This window comes from Apium graveolens, unplaced genomic scaffold, assembly GCF_009905375.1.
Source record: "Apium graveolens cultivar Ventura unplaced genomic scaffold, ASM990537v1 ctg1297, whole genome shotgun sequence".
Taxonomy (NCBI): domain Eukaryota; kingdom Viridiplantae; phylum Streptophyta; class Magnoliopsida; order Apiales; family Apiaceae; genus Apium; species Apium graveolens.
In genome coordinates, this window is record NW_027417176.1 from 1 (window position 1) to 20707 (window position 20707).

General features: G+C 33.4%; 2 protein-coding genes across 2 annotated transcripts; one reads left to right on the plus strand and one right to left on the minus strand.

The window, feature by feature from the left end:
- Positions 1 to 6020: 6020 nt before the first annotated feature.
- Positions 6021 to 7274, minus strand: LOC141699775 (ribulose bisphosphate carboxylase small subunit, chloroplastic-like). Its single transcript, XM_074503611.1, has 3 exons — positions 7128 to 7274; positions 6892 to 7023; positions 6021 to 6254 (listed from the first exon to the last, which is right to left on the minus strand). The coding sequence occupies exons 1-3, from the start codon at positions 7272 to 7274 to the stop codon at positions 6021 to 6023; spliced, it is 513 nt and encodes a 170-aa protein (XP_074359712.1).
- A 10876-nt stretch (positions 7275 to 18150) lies between these two features.
- On the plus strand, positions 18151 to 20371 carry LOC141699771 (uncharacterized). The gene is made up of 5 exons (XM_074503610.1): positions 18151 to 18171; positions 18770 to 18853; positions 18970 to 19052; positions 19142 to 19911; positions 20100 to 20371. Exons 1-5 carry the CDS (start codon positions 18151 to 18153, stop codon positions 20369 to 20371), a joined length of 1230 nt encoding a protein of 409 aa, XP_074359711.1.
- Positions 20372 to 20707: the final 336 nt, after the last annotated feature.

A 20707-nucleotide genomic window follows, 5' to 3' on the forward strand; every position in this document is an offset into this window, starting at 1 on the left:
GCCGCCAAATGTCGCCCTAAGCCACTCCATCCTTCTCACCCACTTCGCAAAAGCCTTAACTGTGTCAGCCTTCTCTTGATCCACTACTGGTTTCTCATATTCCACAACCGGCCACATACCCTTTATAGTCAACCACAACTTCATCCTTTTTGCCAGCAAGAAAAGCCAATGCCACCGTTGAATTTCTCCGGTAAACCGGTTAGTTCAACAGCTTGTGGGAAACTATAGGTGGTCCAATCAATGGCCCCAGTTGCACCCGAACTGCTACCACCACCAACGATAACCTCACTTTCGTTAACCATTATGCTAAATTCTATATAACTACTATTCTCTTCAAGAATGTTGTAAATCTCACTAACAATATAGCAACATAGAAGCAAGTGTATAAAGAATTAACAAGTTTAGGCCAAGACCACAGTTAACAAAACAAACATGCAGGTAAATAAAATCAGTAACTGAAATACGTAGAGAGAAAGAAAGATTGTACCCGAAACCATAGCTTTTATTCAGTGAATAAATACAGGTTCACAGATACAAAATGCCAAGAAAAATGATCACAGCTTGAGTCACCAGGCCTTGCTCGAAGTCCTGGCTGGCTCTTGAGAGAATAATTGCCCTATTCTGCTGCGTTTGGGATGCGCACAATATCTCCACCAGGATAAAACGCTCGGAGTTTATGTTAACAGCAGCACAAAAAGCTCCACTTCGACCAACACCTCAGTCGCCGGAAAAATATCAGCACTTCAGGACTTGTGGGAGAGAAATCAGAGAGGTTGAAGATGAAGAGAAGAAATGTAGTGTGTTTAATACATTCACTTAACCTCTATTTATAGGAGAGGAAAAAATGAAACGGTCCCCACACTTAATGTCTGAATTAAACTGCTTCATTATGAAAAAATCAAAACTGATCAGATTTTGAATTCAGTAATGAAAAAAAAATCAAACTGAACAGCTTTTGAATTTAAATTATTTGTAACAGCTTTTCACATTACACCCACATTATTATCAGAACTTAAGTTAAGTTCTGATTTATCATCAGTACTTAAGTTTCTGATTCTAATATCAGAACTGTTAAGTTCTGATGTTATTCATCAGTTCTTAAGTTCTGATTCTGATATTAGAAGTTGTTACAGACAGATTATTTGCAGGTTCAAATATTTAGACTAAGCCCACTAACAAAGGACTTAGCCTATTTCAGTAACCCAGCCCAATAATCCAGTCACGATAAATAAATTCGAATTAAAATAATTCTCAAATAAATAAAATCCTCGCCCAGGTCGCCTCGCGTACGCGAGACGCCGAGACATTCGCCCAAATCGCCTTCGACCCGACCCGGTCCGGTGCGGTGCGGTGTGTGGGCGGGGCGGGGCGCGCGTGAAGCACACAACAACATAATGGACCATCACACACCTTAGTAGTTGTATACTACTCATGTGGGTAATACCATATAAAGCACACACCCTCGTTTATTTATTTCAATGTGGGACCAAACATTCTCAAATTTTTCCAAGCTTTTCCAAGCTACTTTCAACTCTCATTTCATATGGATTTCATTAGAAAATTCTTAAAAACCATACATGAAAATTTAAGTTCAAATATCATTGAACAATTCCAATCATTAGATTTTAGGATTACCATCAAGAACATAATTAAATTAAGCTCTAAAATCATAATTTTCTAACATATAATATGTCTAATGGTTTCATTAAAAAAAATAATATACAAAATTCACCCGGAGTGGCTAAACAAAATTATACTATATATCCAATTTGAAATAAATTTTTTAAAAACTACATATAATTAGTTGAATTTGAAAAATCAAGCTAAAATAAAATAATAAATATTATTGATCCAGGGTAAATAGGTAAAAATTATTTTCTCTTAGACCGAATGGATAATAAATTTAATTTTGTTTTAGTCTGATGACATTAAATGAGGTAAACGAGTTTCTTTTATATATTTATTTATTACGAATTAGATAAGGAAGGAAATGTACTCTTCTTAGGGACGGAGAAAGGCCGCGTTCTACACGAACGGTCTCCCTGATAAGATCCCAAGAATGGGATAGTCCCATTATCTTGCTTAAGGAGGTTGAAAGCTCTGGTCTCCTCCTCAGACAAAATTATATCGTTTGGGCTCCGATCTACGGCTAGCCCAAAAGACGAGCGAAATTGGGTGCCCCAATCGCCACCCTCCCAAACGACGAACATAAAATCTTTCTTCCACCCCAAGTTGTTGTCAGGGATGGACTTCACGTTCACTATGTGGGGAACGGTTGGGTGCTGGTTTAAAGAAACCCACCCCGAATTCTTGTCAGGACTGTTCTTGAACTGGAAAATCTTTCTAAAAATAGCAACAGAGGTAGAGACATTGTGCTTGGTGCATTGTGAAAGATAGCACATAATCAACCTCCAAGAGTTAGGAGGGAGTTGGCAAGGGCTGATGCCCATATCAGCTAGCAAAACAGGGATGAATGGGTGAAAGGGGAGTCTAATACCTGCACTTAAAGTATCCCTATAGACGCAAATTGCGTCTTTCCTCCACTGACAGGCCCTGTCGGCCGGACTTGCAAGAACTAGCTTGAAAGGATCCTTGATTTTGAAACAACCGCTCAACTTGTCCAGCTCCTTTGGATCCCGCAAGGCACTGATATGGTCGTGCGCGTCTAGATGCGCATATGACGGGTTCTCGTCCCCTCGTATGTTGATCATATATATCAATCAAGGAAGTGTACCTTGACCGAATGGGGAATTCATTGGACTTTTTGGCCACATTCATCTTGGCCAAACGGGTCATTTTCTTATCAGCCAATTGGAAAAAAAGGCACATAAGGAGACAATTTTAAAACGCAAACTATGCAAAAACAAGCACAAGAAGTAAAGGGAGAAGTCTTACCTGAAGTAATGCTCCTAAAAAAGGCTTTGGGGATTAAGATACTCCGACCTACTGTTATTGCTCTGAGATTCTTAACAAAAGAAGAAAGAAGGAGAATTTAGAAATGAGAAAGTGAGGAGCAGTAGACTCTACTCACTCCTTTATATAGGTAAAAAAGTGAAGTTGAAGGGACAAAAAGCCCAGTAAGGATAAAGGCCCAAAGAAAAAAGCCCAGAAATGGAACATTCCAGAATATTCCAAGGAATTCCAAAGAAATTAAATAAAATTCCCGAGAATTCTAAAGAAGGTGTTTTAATAATTAAGCCCAAATTAATAAGAGGCCCAATGGGAGGCCCAAATCCAATTAGGATTTGGAAAAATAAAAAGCCCAAATCCAATTAGGATTTGGAAAAATAAAAAGCCCAAATCCAATTAAGATTTGGAAAAATAAAAAGCCCAAATCCAATTAAGATTTGGAAAATAGAAGGCCCAAATCCAATTAGGATTTGGGAAAATAGAAGACCCAAATCAAAGCCCTAAAAAAGATAAGGCCCAATCCAAATTGGATAAGATGGAAGCCCAATAAGACCAGGATTGAGGTCGAGTTCTAAGTCGTGAATTCTGCTCGAATTCTTTTAAACAGACACCCGGAAATTATGTGTATAATGGATCAAGATTGAGGTCGAATTTCAGCTCGTGAATTCTGTTCGAATTCTTTCGAACAGACACCCGAAAATTACGGGTATAATAGAACTGGATTGAGGTCGAAAGACGAGCTAGGATCGAGGTCGAATTCCTGAATCAAGCATAATATTTTTCAAGAATGGGGTCCAGAAACCTAGACTAAAATCCAGGTCGAAGAATCGACTAGGATCCTGGTCAAAACCCAGGTCATGAATCCTAGTCGAAATCTAACGACCAGGAAGCAAATAAGCGCAGAAGTCTCGACTAAGATCGAGGTCGAAGGTTTGACTAGGATCCCGGTCGAAACCCAGGTCGTGGATCCTAGTCAAAACCAAACGACCAGGAAGCAAAGAAAGACACTAGTTTTCGACCAAAATCCAGGTCGAAGGTTCGACTAGGATCCTGGCACTACAAGAAAAAAGTCCATAGACATCGCTTTTTGGCCGATGTCTATGCTGTTTCCCAACCGATGTTGATGTCGGTGATGTCTATTCTAGACATCGGTGAATACCCGATGTCTATACTCGATTAGACATCAATTTTAGTTAAAAAATAGATGTCTATGTGTTGATTATTTATATAAAATGCTATAAGTAAATTATTTAATAACTAAATTACACCTAATTAAACATGTTAAACATATCATGAGCTATGTTTTTTGTCAGAAAAATATCAATTTTAGTGAAAAATACTGATGTCTATGTGATGATTTTTACAAAAAATGCTATAACAAAATTATTTAATAACTAAATTACACCTATTAAAACATATTAAACATATATTGAGCTATGTTTTTTATCACAAAAACATCGATAATTTTGACAGAGGTGATGTAAAATAACATATTAAACATCTCTTTCTTTAATGAAAGGTGATGTCTAATTTAGCGTATAGACATCAGTGTTTTCTAGAATGAAGTGATCTCTATGTATCATTTAGACTTGAACATATTAGTCTTTAACATCAGTTGTTTGTCTGAAACTGATGTACATTGTATTTTTTTGACATCAGTTTTGTTTGGTTAAAAGTGATGTTTATAATGTTACTTGACATCAGTTTAATCTTAAACAAAGTGATTTCTATATTTCATTTAAACTTGAACTTGGATTTCTTTGACATCAGTTTTTTACCTTAAAGTGATGTACATTATCTTTTTGACATCAGCTTTTCTTAATTGAAAGTGATGTGTAAGAAGTTTATAGACCAAATTGTGTAAAGTTTTACATCACTAATTGTATAATTGTTGTCTGAGAACGTCAACCAAAATAGTAAAACATATGATCTGAAATCTAAACTATTACATTCTCCGGAAACCAATTGAAGACATTCAGTCTAATGAAAATTGTAAGATAGTTTTTTCACTATCCCTTTTTGAACACTCTTCAAAATCTGAGACATAAATCCTCTCTACACAAGACAGCAAGGGCCCATATAAATTCCCATTATTTAGATATCTCAACAACTGCAGAGGACAAGATGAGCAAGCCGTTTTATCCCAAGCAAGCAAATATGATCCTCCACTTACTGGATAGATGCCATGTGCATGATCAAATCAACCACATGGGTGCTGCATTAACTACCCAAAAAGACATATGTAAAAGAATCTAACAGTCAACTTAGACATATTTCAAGTTGTGCATAATGGGTCTACTCGTTTGTTACTAAGTGTTGATTACTTATGAGTTTCTATTTACTTGTGTCGGAGTGCATTTTCAGAAGCATTAGAGGAAGAAGTGAGAGAAATCATCAATAACATATTCTAAAACAACTCAAGAAACTTTGCTGCACTTCCAAACCAAGTCAAACAACAACATTCAGACATAAAAAATTAATATTATTCCAACATTCAGACAATTATTTACCTAGGTAGCATGCATTTCTTAGCAAGTGCAGGCTCTCATTATTGTTTTCATCAACAAGAATATCGTTTATACTATTTGAGTTTCAGGACCAGCAGGTGAACTACAAGGTCAAATATGATTATTAACTGCAGACTATGAATTCCTAGGTTGAAATAACACAGATTATTAAAAAGAGCACAACATAATCGCCTCTCAAGTTAAAAGGTGAGGTGGAACTTGTCATCAAAATTGATGACCTAGTCAACCACCTATTTATAACTGGAGTAGATTTAGAACAATGATTTCTGGCATTCTAAAGACCAAAAGCTCCCTTGAAAATATATGGCAAGTACGAAAATGCAAACTTATATAAAACCAGTTTTAAATAAGGACGTTTGTGACAAGAAATGCACAGATGCACCCATGATATATTTGTTGAGTATGACAACACAACTGATACAAGCAACTATGTACAGCCAATCCCTTTTAGCAATAATAACTACTGTAAGCAATTTAGAATAAGGAAATTTTGAATTACCCATATGGAATCACTCATTGATTTCATTGAACATGCAGAAGCAGAACAAGGTCGCACTGCAACTTTTTTAAGGAGCAGAGGATCTAGGAGGTGGTTGTGGGCTTTTGGATGACGAACGACATACATTGAGCTTGCCTAATGTTATCAAAAGCCAGGCACCGGATGTAAGCACTAGGATATGCCTTCTTGTATTCCGTGATTTCATGGAGGACTTGAGATGCGTCCGTGCAACCAAACATGGGAAGCTTCCACATTGTCCAGTACCTCCCATCGTAGTAGTTAGGAATTCTGCTGTTATCGCGATAAACATACCCCAGCTGTAGACAAAAATGTTCAGAACAAGAGATCAGTATTTCAACCCCTGCTTAACAAAAAACTTCAGACCACAGAGTATTGCTTCAAGCCATTGATTTATATAATTATTTTGTGCATGCAAGAGAGAAAAGAAATAGAAAGTTCATCTCCAGAGATGGAAATTTCAAGATTGAACAAAATTATTTATCAGTGCCACAATTTGGAATGCATTTATAGAAAATTTTATAACATCGGACACACAATGAATATTTTCTATATAAAAAATATGCAGTTTCTAACATTGGAGTCAAGTTCTATCACTATCAACTATCAAGAAACAAGACACCTGCTAAACTGAAAGTTTACAACATAATCTAAATTATGATAAAGAGTGGACGCAAATAGTAAATTTTTTTAAGAATTAGTGGTTGTATTCCAGATGTTATCTTTGCCAAACAAAGGGAGCTCACAATACAATTCAATTACCAGAAGTCACACTTTCTGCAACAACTAATTGTCATATCTCTTTAACACTTAAAATTGATGCAATTGTAGATAAAAGCAATTAAGAACTATCTAGCTGAACAAAAACTGTAGAACATTTCCAGTAGGATATGTATTAATCATACTAATAAAGAAATTATGAAGTATCTATCTTACTGCATCAAATTCAAGGCATGGAATCCATCCTTTTTTCATCATGTAATCAATTTCCCTAGCGATTGAATCATCGGTGAGAGGTGGAAGGTAGGAGAGAGTCTCAAACTTATTGTTATCAATCGGATTCCAAGTCTGTTTACACACAAACGAGAGTCAACTATAAGCAGTACAAAAGGTGGTAATATAAACAGCTTAAAAAAAATTAAAAACAAAAATACAAGTTCCGATCAAAGTACCTTCATACAGTGAGTTTTAGATCCATTCAAAACAGTCTTCCTGTTCCACGCAACTGAATCCTTCATCTGAAACAGCTTTGGCGGGATAGGTTTTAAGCCAACATAGGTGGATCCAGCCACTGGAGCCGAAAAGCTTGCAGCAGACATAATTGATTTATTACCAAACTGATCTAGAGCACAACTGAAAACACAAAACTAGAGATTAGCACAAGAAGTGATTCTATTGATTTTATTAACGCGATATGTATTGTGCATTTTTACCCAAAAAAACATGATACTGCTCCAACCCAACTTGGGTTACCCAAGTACCATAAAAACCAAAGCGGTCCCAGCACCTGAAATAGCCAGTAAACCCACAGCAAGAAGAGCTTATTTCCATCCAAATCGATATTGCGCCAAGGTCCCTGCATTAGAAACAGTGCTAATAGGAGTATCTGCTGCGGGTTCCAAAGCTTGATCTTTTGCAAAATTGATGACTTCGGATTCCCGTCTACATTAATATACATAATGGCTAAAACTCAATTAACAAGACTATTACCCATCCCCTAAGAATTTTGCCAACATTACTAAAAAGGAAGCCTGGATTTGAATTAAATAAGTTACCTCCTGCTGGTTGACCAGTTGAAACTGGTGGGGTTTGATCCTGCCATCGAAAACAAGATGTTTTCATGATTAAGAATAGTAAAATTACTTATCTGAACACAGGCCTTCATCTATATCCTCCTTTGTAAGGCCCTTCTTCTCAGAGAGGAACATCTGTACAGGACAAGAAATCTCTTAATTTTTAGATGTAAAAGAAATTTGACAGCATTCTCCAGTTGATCTTCCCGAATTACTTCTGAGTTCACAAACACAGATAAAACCTTGGTATCTTGATGGACCTTGTAAACTCCAAGACTGTTATTAACAGAGTAGCAATGCTTAGCACAATTTAACACAACTTAAATTACAAAAACAATAGCAGTATAATGGACCATGGGGGTGAAAGGACCATTCTTGAGGATCTGAATGTATAATGGATTGGCCATGCTGATGAACAACATCATTTTCTTTTTCCATAGTATGTAGTTAGATATGTGAAAGGTAGGAATTTTGATACTGCTAAACTTCTTTGTATTCATTCTTCCAAGATCTTTAATCTGTTTGCTTTCAGATTTTGCTTTGATACCACTTGTTAGGTAATGAATAAAACACAGCCGGGGGGGGGGGGGTGAATGTGTTTTGGATTATTTTTAAGCTTTTTGAACTATTATGGATGGTGAACAAAGTAATCTAACTGTAAGGATAATATGTTGTAACATGAATAATGAAACATGCACATGAATACACTAACTTTTAAAACTCACTTAATTTTATATTAAAATCATGTATGTCTTGCTACAAATTTATGGGTTCTTAGTTGATAAATAACTTAGCTTCTCTCTTGAGAGTTACAAGATTTTCTAGATATATTTTATTACTTCTAAAAGAAAGCATCCAGTGTTTACTTTATAGAACAGTAAACACAGGTTTTACACAACATGCAATATCATGTACTAAACCCTACTTTAAGTTAACTAAAACTTCTACTTCTGGCTTAGTGTATCTTTGCAAATCGTGCATGTCTGTGAATTATACATTGTCAGTTAATCTTGGCCTCTAATCTTGTACTCTTCAAGCTTCGTTTTGTAAACTTTTCAAATCAGTGATTGATAATCTTAGATATTCAACTGATCTACATTCTATACTTGAGTTTTACATCGAGATCTCCAGTTTGTTATATAGGAAACTCGACATATCGATAAGTATAATAGCTTATCGAGATCTCTTATTACTCTATAATTGTTTTGACTTGTTGAAGTCTCCGAGTTCTCTATAAGAGAATTAGGCTTGTCGAGGTCTCCAATCTTAATGTCTTCATTTTGACTTATCGATATCTCTGAGTTCTCTAGTGAGGAAATGACTTTTCGATATCTCAGAGTTCTCTAGTGAAATTTTGACTTATCGATATCTCAAAGATGTCTCGTGATATTTTGACTTGCCAATATCCCAGAATTCTCTAGTGAAGAAATGACTTGTCGATATCTCCAATCTTCATGTCTTCAATTTGCCTTATCGATATCTCTAAGACTTCTCTATAAGCTTTTCTTGACTTCTCGATAAGTCATTCTGGAGTACTCGAATGACTTCTCTATAAGACTTAATATATGACTTGTAGATTTCTTAACTTAGAATGTTTTTCCCAAAAAAGATTTATTCAAGTACAAGCTTCTTCACATTGTCTCTGAGCCATGATCTTCATGATCTTCTTCTAGAGTTTATTCTTAGGTTTGAGACTATTTACAGAAAAATACTATAGTCTAATCTATTTACACTTTTACAGACTTAAGTGATACAATACAAAATGCAAACTTAGATTACCATACAACTTACTTAGGGCTGTCAATTTGACATAGTCTTGTTAAAGTGCAGGCATGTCTTGCAAAACAAAGTTTGTTATAACGGAAGCAAGAAAGATTATATTAAACGTAAAGAAAGAAAACAAATAGGTAAAAGAGAAATTTTTTATTTAATCTTGAGGATACAGATTACATCATATATTTAGGTTATGACAAATCTTAACCTAACAAATCTCTTAGGAGGTTAAAGAAAAATTCAAAAAATGGGCTTAAAACGCTGATTCAAGGCATATTCTAACAAATCTCCACCTTGACTTGAATTCTCTCACCAAATAGATGTTTCAGATGCACCATAATAACTCCAAATATACAAGAAAAAATTATTCTGCCTCATATTTTGCTTCAGGTCCCAGATTAATAACTTAGAACATTTAGCAAGTCAAAACAATTTTGGAACCTGCCACATAGAACCGACTTGGTGAACATATCAGTGAGACTATCAACAGTACCCGCTTTCTTCACCTTAATCCTCTTCCACATACCTAAGGAAATGATATCTCAAATTTATGAGCTTAGTCTGCTCATGATGGACTTGATCCTTGGCTAAGCATATTATAGTAAGACTATCACAATACACAACAACCTGATCATGATGCATACCAAGATCACTAACTAGTCCTTTCAACCATATTCCCTCTTTAGCAGCTTCATTCAACGCCATGTACACTGCTTCAGTAGTAGATAAAATAACTGTAGGCTGCAGATTTCCCTTCCAACTAACAACTAAACCACTCAGAGTAAATTCATAACCAGTCGTAGACATCCTGATATCAACATCTCCAGCATTATCAGAATCAGAGTAACCAGTGACTAAATATTTTATATCATTCCCATAAATGAGACCAACATCAGATGTACCTTGATGATAACAAAAAATCTTCTTTACAACTTACCAATGTTCCTTTCCAGGTTTCCCATCTACTTGATGATTACAGTAATAGGATATGCAAAATCAGGTATAGTGTAGATCATAACATACATAGAGCTTCCTACTGAATTAGCATACGGGACTCGAGACATGTACTCCTTCTAAAATTCAGATTGAGGTGTAAAAGCAACAAACAGTTGAACATTTGCTGTACTAGAAGTATCTATAGTCTTAGCCGATGACATGTCAATACTTGACACTATCTTCTGCATTTAACCCCTTTGTGACAAAATGGGCTTTATTGATCTATTTCCCTATAAATCCCTATACCCAACATTTTATGTACTTAAATCTTCTCCATTGAGGAACCTTTCTCATGTATGAAGGACAAATCTTACTTCTTCTAGAGACAAAATATCTTTCCCAACAATGAAATTCTCATACGACAATGGCAAAAACAATAAAGAAATTGGTCAACATCCTCATCTTCTACTTTAACATCTATATTTCAAAAATCTAACAAAATAGTATTTAACCTATCAAGATCATCCCTAAGAAATATACATTCCTGCATAAGCAGGCTGAACAAACGTTGCTTGAGAAGCAATTAGTTGGTTATGGACTTTGTCATATATAAACTTTCAAGTTTCAACCACAGGCTGGCCGCAGTTTCTTTATCAGCTATCTTAGTGATGACGTCATCAGCCAAACATATCATGATTATCGAATGTGCCTTCTCCTCCAAACTATTCGATTCCCTGTTATTTGCACCCTGTTTAGATTTTTCCGAAAGTGGTGCCTACAGTCCTTGCTACTTTAGCAAGGCTCACATCTTGATCTGTCATAGACCGAAACTATTTCTCCCAATGAATCTATCAATCTTCATGTTTAAAGAAGACACCTTTTTGTCAAACAGATTCATGAAACTTTAAAACCCAAAAGAACTAGCCTTAGCTCTGAGTACCGATTTGTTCGAACGGAAGCAAGAAAGATTATAATAAACTTAAAGAAATTTAATCTTAAGGATACAGATTACAACATAAGTTTAGCTTATGACCTAGAGAGTTTATATAACACATTAGGTTGTTATAAAAAAACCCAAAAAAGTCCAAAACGCTAACTCAAGGCATATCCAAACAAAGTTTTTTTAAATATATTCAAAGAGATTGTAGGAAATTCCTCTTAGGAATTTACGTGGGCGTCTAGTCTATTTCCTACCAAATATCCTCATTTCCTACCAAATTCATGTATATTATGAATTTGCAATAAATATCTTATGCTTAAAAACTACTATTCGGTAGGGGTGCACGCGGGTCAAGTTAGGCGGATCACGAACAAAACTCTAACCCAATTCATTTAATTCAGTTATATATATTTAACCCCATTAAAGTAAGTTTAAATTTTATCGAGTTGGGTCGACTAGATTTTTGGTCAGTTTGGTTCGGTTTAGGTTGGTTATTATAAGCTACTAGGCAAATTAATTTATTTTGTGTCATCCGTCAAGCAACAAATCAACTCTTCCCCAAAACTTTCCTATAATAAAAAAATAATAAAATAAAAACGTAAAAATTACTTGAATTGTATGTAACAAAGCATTCTTGTTACATGCATACGATCACATGGAATACTGACTTTTCGTTTATTAAATTAAGTCATATAAACTTATAAGAAAAAGACTAAATGAACTCAAAAGAAGTAGGTGTGCGGGTCAAGTTGGAATGGGTAGGTTGCACGCAAAACCCTAAACTAACCCATTTAATTCAATTTTAATAATATTTAACACGATTAAAGTTCGGTTTGAATTTTTTAGGTTGGTTTAAGGCGGGTTAGGTCCGGTAGGGTCGGTTAGGTCGGATTTCGAAACCCATGGTCACCCATACTATCCGAAATTTGGTTTAATTTGATTGTTATTTGTGGTGATAATGTTGTATATGTTGTATATATTATATTTATACCTAATTTTAATTTTATTAAGATTTTTTCCTCTTATCATTTGACCCTTACTTACTTCTGATTAACTTTCTTATAAATAATCAAGATATTGTCAGAAATTCCCTTCTTATTTAACAAAATTCTATGTTAATAGATCGCTACACTCACTCGATAAAACAATTATTAGATCACTACCCTCTTTCAATAAAAAAATTTGAATGTTGCTACTAGGGTGTAAATTTGAAAATATGCGCTATGAACTACACTAAAAAGTTGTGGAGAATAAATGATTATCTCACCAGAGATAGATTTTCTAGTACACTAAGACATATTTAATAGGTAGCCTTTTAGCCTATTTGAAGACATATTTTTCTTGAGTATTTTTCTCCACTTTGGATAAATTTAATATGTTAGAATTTTTAGCCTATTTCAAAACATTTTAAATTTGCATATAATAATTGATGATTTTCATTTAAATGTTTGAATTCAACGATTTCTTAGGTGGTGGTATGATTTTTAGTAATTATGATATAAATTTACTAATAATTGAGAAAATTTGGTGTGATAATGAGAAAATTTGGTGATTGGCTCAGTTCAGATTGCTAATTACAAAATTTGGATGCATTAAATCTCATTGTCAATATATAACGTGTAATACTAGATAACCCCAAACTTATACAAAAATAGTTACAAAGTAACGTGACATGACACATTTTGAAATTACATTCGTGTGCGATTATCAATGCACGTGGGGTCTCATATTATTCTAGGGAAAGTTACCATTTATAAGATATTAGTTGGTAAGCCATGCCAAGCACAGACCCGAAATTAAAAATAACAGTATCACATTATTATTTACATAAAACTGAAACTCATAATTCGAGTAAAATACAGATCTAAATATAATTTATAAAATGATTTTAAAATATGTAGTTAAAAAAATTGAAGTTAAGTGTAACTCTAAAATTTCACCGTATAGTTTTAGTTATGCAGGCGCCTAATTATTTAGTTATATAATTCTGTCATGTTAACTTACTAATCCGATTATTTGAAATTAAACCGACACTTGGATGTTCAGCAACAAATAAAAAATTAAGGAAAATAAAATTTAGAGAGAGTAAAAGTTAATTTTTGTTAGTTGAGATGTTGAGATTTTATTATATAAAATTTCAAAAATAGTTGTATAATTTTCTAGTCAGTACCAAGATTTGGGAGCTAAACATGGTTTCGCTTATTAGTATACATAGTTGATAACCCGTGCGAAACATGAGACCGAGACTAAAAATATCGAATTAATATTTGTAGAGAATTATTCATAATTCGTATGAAACACGAATTAAAATTAATATATTAATATAAAATATTAAATTAGTACTTGTAAAAAATAGTTATGTAGTTAAAAATAATTGAATCAGTAATGAAATATTTCAATATAATTCTAGTTTTGCATTGTTTCACTTGTTATAAAAAATCTAACATATTAGTGTTATTTTTGTGAAACGAATTGTATCTCTATCTTATGAACCAAATTTATGTTCTTTAGACAATTTAATATTAATTAATATAATTTGATAATTATCTTATAATTAGCCTTTTCAATATAGTTTATTTAATATTACTTAATTATCGATAAAAATTAATTTACAAATTAAAAGTAAATAGATGTTATTAAACTTAATTTAATATTACTAAATATAATCTAAATACAGGCCATAAATTTGTTACTGTTAATTTTTTTTTAATTTAAAGTATATAAATGTTGTGATGGACAGTAACAAATACGATCGATAAATTAATAATTATCAGTTTATAAGTTAATAAATATTACTAAAGTCATTTGCTATTACTTAATTATTTTTAAAATAATACTATAAAAAATAAAGTTTACAGAGAATAGAAGTCAATTCGTGTTAATAGTTTACTTTGTAGTTTGTAATTAGTAGTTTTTCAAAATAAAAGTAAATATAAGTTATTTTACTTAATTTAATGAACTTAATAAATTCTTAATATAATTTATAAATAAATAAAGTTTACAGAAAATATAAGTCAATTATTGTTAGTAGTTTGTAGTTTTTATAAAATTAAACATAAATATAAGTTATTTTACTTTATTTAACGTAACTTAATAATTTTTTAATATAATTTACAAATCGTTTAAAAAATATTTTTATTTTAAAAATGAAAAAGAAGATTGGATGAACACTAACTAAAAAGAAAATTAAATTTACAAACAATATAAGTCGAGTTGTGTTAAAAATAAAGTTAATATAGAATGGAAGTCAACTTATGTCAGGTAAGTAGCAAAATTTGGTACTTTGGTACTTTTAGCACCAAATTATACATAGTTTCGCTTATTAATAAAGAGTATAGATTCGTTTTTCTATGATGTGCTCATATGCACAGAATAAACACAAACTTTTATAATTTTTGCTTATTTTGATCGGTGCATTAACAACAACTACATAAATAGGTTTTGATTAGCCCTATTTGCAATCGATTCATGTATTTATTTGTAGGTTTGGATTGGGAAATCGAATGATGTGGCAATTTATTCTTGGATACTAGAAATTTTTAATTTTTCACCTGATATAAAAGTTAAAGGTGCAACTTGCAAGGATACATAATATAGACCCGAATTGAAAAAATGCCCAAAGAAATGGGTTACAAAGTGCCAATTACTCTTATTTTTTTCTGTTTGAATTAGTAATTTGCTGAAATGCCCCTACTTCTATTAAAATTAATGGTCATCTTGGATGGAAAGTGGTGAGTGGGGTACAAATAGAAGCGAAATTAATTTTATGGGGTGTATGTTGACACATAAAATAATGTAGACCCAAATTACAAAAATGAAAATAAAAGTGGGTTATAACTACCAAATACTCTAAATTAAAATGCTTTAAATTTATAGTTTTTAGTATTTAACATGTGCCTATTGACACACACTAGACAAATTGAAAAGTATTTGGGAAAAAATTTGTCACAATATATGGGGCTCTAGTATTTTCCATATATTATATATTTGCAACTTAAACTGAATTCGGCACCCAGGCCTCCCAATTAATACTAAATTTCTACCAAATTAAAGAGCCATTAACATGTAGAGTCCCCCATAATTCAATTAACTTGTTGTTTTATTCTTCTTTCCACCTCGTAATAACCCAATTTTTATGGGGTCTTTCACTAACCAAGCCCCCGCCACTTCTCCATTCAATCATCCAACACTCCATTTTCATATTAGCCAACTTCCTCTTCCTCCATTCCCTCTCAATTCCCCCTGTCTCCATCTACCTCTCTCCTCATGTCTCTCCATTCCTTCAGAATTTAATATTCCTTTCCCCGCCCCTCACGCTCTCTTTTTTTATCTTCTCTCACTGTCCCCTCCATCTTCGCCCTCCTATTTTCTCGTTCCCACTCTTTTCTCTCACCATCTTTGTCTCTTTATTTCTCTCTAGATCGGGGCAGAGGATGACTTAGCACCATTCAATTACGTGAATCAGCCTTGCGAGCACACCCCATTTATTTAATATCTAACTATATTTTAAATAGTCTCAATTTTTTTAATTTTTCCATTAATTGTGTTAATAGGAAGAATATTTCTAATATTTAATTAAATTTTGCTAGTGAAATCCTATGCTATGCCTTCTAGAGATATGTTGATGAAAAAAGCCAAAAATTACACGGCTCATATTTATTATTTCGATTATAGAATTTATGTTCATAGAGTACTATAAATATACCAAAATAGTAAAAAAATTGGAAGTGGAAAATGATAGAAAATATTAATTTATGCATATATTAATAGTCGTAAAAATAATTATTTTCTTGTAAATAGATTTTTTTTTTCTTAATACTAATGCGAAAGATTTATTTACAAATGCAATGCATATAGTAAATTCAAATATTATAAAAGTTATACACAACTCATACCTGCGAGTCCCCCAGTTTTCTTTTAATTTTTCACGGGGTTTAGTCATTAAGAAAAATCAATTCAAACTTTACATGCTACTGCTTCAAGTATATGGCTTGAATTTAAAAATGACTAAAATGGCGACCACCTTTATGATGTTATTTTTAATAAATATTATTTTCTATTGAAATTTTATATTGAAATTTTATATTGGACGAATAAAAGTTAGATCTACTTTTGTTTAACAACTTACATATTTTAACATGATAGTTTAAGTATAGTATGTACCACGCATGTTGAGTACAAGTTTGAAATAACCTTGACACGAGTAATATAGTGAGTCATATTTAATAGTTTGTAAAAATTTGAAAATTCACCGATTACGGTTTTTAAAATTTACCATCCCAAGTGATGTGACAACCAAAAAGCGAGTACACCATATGCATTTGACTCTATTAAATATAGATTTATATAAAAAAATGCATCAAATAAATATTACTTATCATTTTTTAATATAACATAAACATTGATTTGTGACACTTATATCCTCATGTAGGCTCTCGTCTATTCTAGATTCTTCGAAAGCCTCTCGTCTATTCTAGATTCTTCGAAAGACGTTATAAATAATTTTCATTTCCTACTGTATCTTTTCCATCACAACCATCTTTTATTCTTGTCCACCCTCTATCGTCCGATATAGATCTAATTTTCTTTTCTCGTGCTCCACTCTCCGTCATCCGATATAAACCTGAATCTCTTTTCTTCTCCGCCAATTTCCATCATCCGATATACATCAAATATTTTTCTTCTTCCAGATTTCCATCATCCGATATAGATCTAAAATCTCTATTTTTCTTCCCCATTCTCCATTATTCGATATAGATTTAAATCAGTTTTTTTCTCCACTCTGCATCAAACCATTTAGATCTAAATCTCCTTCATTTTTTGAGCCAATTAAGATCATTATCATTTAATCTAATAACAAAACTTAAAGTTTGTGTACCAATTAGAAAACTCATTTCACATACACCCCTTACCACTTTCCTATTACTATTTGAATAACAGTTTCTATATCATCGATTGAGATTTAGGCCCAATAAATTAGCATTTTTTTTAATATTTTCCGGATTCGCAAGAAGTTCCTCGTCTTTGTAAAATGCTCATCATCCCGATATAAGTAAGTTGTCTGAATTTATTTCGTTGCAAGCATACTATTAGATTTTTATCACCGTTAAATTCATCCGATTCCATATTTTCTAGATTTAATTTATTTTTCTAAATTCATTTTTTTGTTTGAATATGATGTAAATCAAATTTCTAAAACATAGGCGGAAAGCAATGAAGAAAATGCTCCATCAAAGTTAAAGTTTTACTTCCTCCTCCACGTTCACAGATATACGGGTAATATTATTTTATATTTAATCCAAGATTGCATATAATGTTATGATATTTGTTGTTGTTATTGTTTAACTCATTAATAACAGATTGACTTCAATTTATTTTAATTGTAATCAACTTTGTATACACATTTCTTCTTAAATCTTTTTAAGTATTACAATTCAAACCCGAACTAAAAAATTCATATGTAAGTACGACTTGCTATCATGCCTGAGGTTGTAATGTGTTAAATAATAGTATAAGATCCATATAAAGTCTTCGTATAACACCTTAATGGAGATAATTACTTAAGATAATGTTTGTTATATGACTCACGTGTTTATAATCTTCAGAAGTAGATCTAGAATCCTCAAAGATAAAATACATATTGTCTTATGTGTTATTAACTATGAAGGGTGAGAGAAGCCTTCCATCTTCTTCTTTTTGCCAAGTGAAAAGCCTCTCTTTATTAATATTAAGGTCCTTAATTAATTAGCCGTAATGGACTTTTTGTGCAATGAGGTGCACACGTATTTAGTGATCTCTTATATAAAATATACTACCTCAGTCCCTTCCAATTGTTTACATTTCTGGGGAAGTGTCCGACACGCATTTTAAGGTGCATAAAAGGTATAGTTATGTAACTTATTTTTACAATTTTCTTTTTCTGAATAAAAGTTGAATGTTTTAATTTTATTCAAAAAAATAAAATTCTAAAAAAAAATACAGAACTATTCTTTATATGCACCTTAAAATGCGTGTCAGACACTCTCTAAAAAATATAAACAATTGAAAGGGACGGAGGGAGTATCTTAGATGTCGTATTATTTGATATATCGTCACACTTCATAATTTTTTAAAATTCTTGCTTTCCCCATACTATTTCAAGCTAATTAGGGAGTTGATGTTTAATTAGCAGTTAAGGATAATTTTTTTTCTAGAATTGGTTTCATCGTACTTGAACGTTCTCATCTTAATATTGTCAATTTCAAATCTATCTTTAAATATTTTTAGGCTAGACTTTTTCCTTTGAGGAGTTCGTGCTTATTCTCAAGACTGAAAATATTTTGAATCACATTTGAAGTAATAATAATTAAACTTATTATTATTTCCTGCACAGATAGGTGTTCATAAGGGGGTGGATGCAAAGATAGGTGGAAGACATGGGGATATTCTACAAATAGAATGGATGTGTCCTGCAAAGGTATGAGTTGAAACATTGATATTACATACATTTTGATAACTTTTTAGTTAAAGATGCTATGCACTTTTCTATTATAAGTTCTGATGTTGAATATTACACACGGATTTCAATCACAGTTAACTTTGGATATTAACTCGGGTGTGGCTGCTGGGCAAGAGAGCATTGAGGCTACCTGGAGACGTGTACCAACTGATCCTAGGTAAAGTTTCTTGTTCTCGAGTCTACTTTTTAACTTTATCCTAATTTAGCACCTCTGATTATTTTTTTTACTTTTTATTTTAATGTCAGATTTCAGGCGGAGCCCACTGACCATTCAGACAGCACAACCCTGATAATACCCATAGAGGAGAAAGGCAACCTGCTCAACAACAGTTCACCATTCCTGACTACTTCATCAGTGAATGATGAAATAATGTCCATGGCTATTGATGCCTTAAATGCTTTAAATGGCGTCGCATTGGGGCAAGGTGAACCTGTAGTTGATTTGGGCATGTTCAAGCAATGGCTCGACACAGATACTGTTCGTAAGTTTTTCAGCGGGCAAAGTTTCACTGGAATCGAGCCAACAAAATCAGTTCCCAGAGAAAACCCTGATCAGTTTTACCGTGTCCGAGAAAATACTGGAGTAGTCATCCCCAAACCCATTGCTTGGACATCTTCGGTGCCTGCTCAGGATGTTCTTGACCTGGACTTGCTAGCGCGTCTCCTACAGAACCCAGGAGATGTGGAGAAACTGATAAAAATATATGATTCGACAGCTAAAGGAAAGTCATGTGCCAGTGCCATCGCAACCATTCCTGAATCGTTACTTACCTTTCCAAGGGAAAATACAGCTCCTGGACACATTTCACATTGCATTACTAGTGAATCCTCTGCCCCTTCAATAACCGTTTCTTCAATGGTCACATCAAGCAGCAATAAGAGCCTAATTAACAATGACATACCATTACCAGAAGCAACAATGACCCCAATGTCACCTCTGTATTACTCACCAAGTACCAACTGGGAATCGGATATAGAGATTGAGAGTCCAATCAGTGAAAATGGAACGGTTGCTGGTATGAGAATGGAACCTCCAATATCACCAGTGGCTATATTTTCTTTGCCACAAACCGCCAGCCTACAGCCACCACAAATGGGCTGCCATCCCTTCTGCCTAGGAATCCACCTCTACTCCAGATGCACCCGTACCCTATCTCAGGACAAACTGCTCTGATACCTATGCTGGGGACACAACTCGTAACAGCAATGGGTCTGAATCCTTTAGTGAATGATTTCGTTACATTGCTAATGGTCAACCAGCAGGCTGCTGCTAATATGATAGCCGCCTTTAGTCACTCAACCCGTCCCACGAACTGCTCTTCGTTGCATGCAAACACTCAAATAGTTGGGCAAGGACCATCTACGCTGAATCCGCATCAGGAGCCGTGCACGTACTTAAACACTCCCAGGGGATGTCGAAATGACGCTAATTGCCGATATCTGCACAGCAAGTCCGATCATACATCACCGTCTTGAGTGGAGGCGATTTCCGATTCAAAAAGAATGAAGCTACGCTGGGACAGTACTGGATCATTGTACAAAAGAAGGTGGCTGCAACAGAGAAGATAAATATTTAATTGGACTAGAGAATTGAAGATGATTCTCTTTTTAATATCTACTAGCTTAAATGTTAATATTTAAATTTTTTATTTATTACTTTAGTAGGACAATTTATTTATTTTTTAATAATTAAAATTAGGGGATAATCGTTGTACCAAATTATACCTCATATCTACACAATTATATTAAAAACTAAACAATGAAAGTTTGGTTGGTAAACAAACTTCGCTCACAGTAATTATTGTAATATTT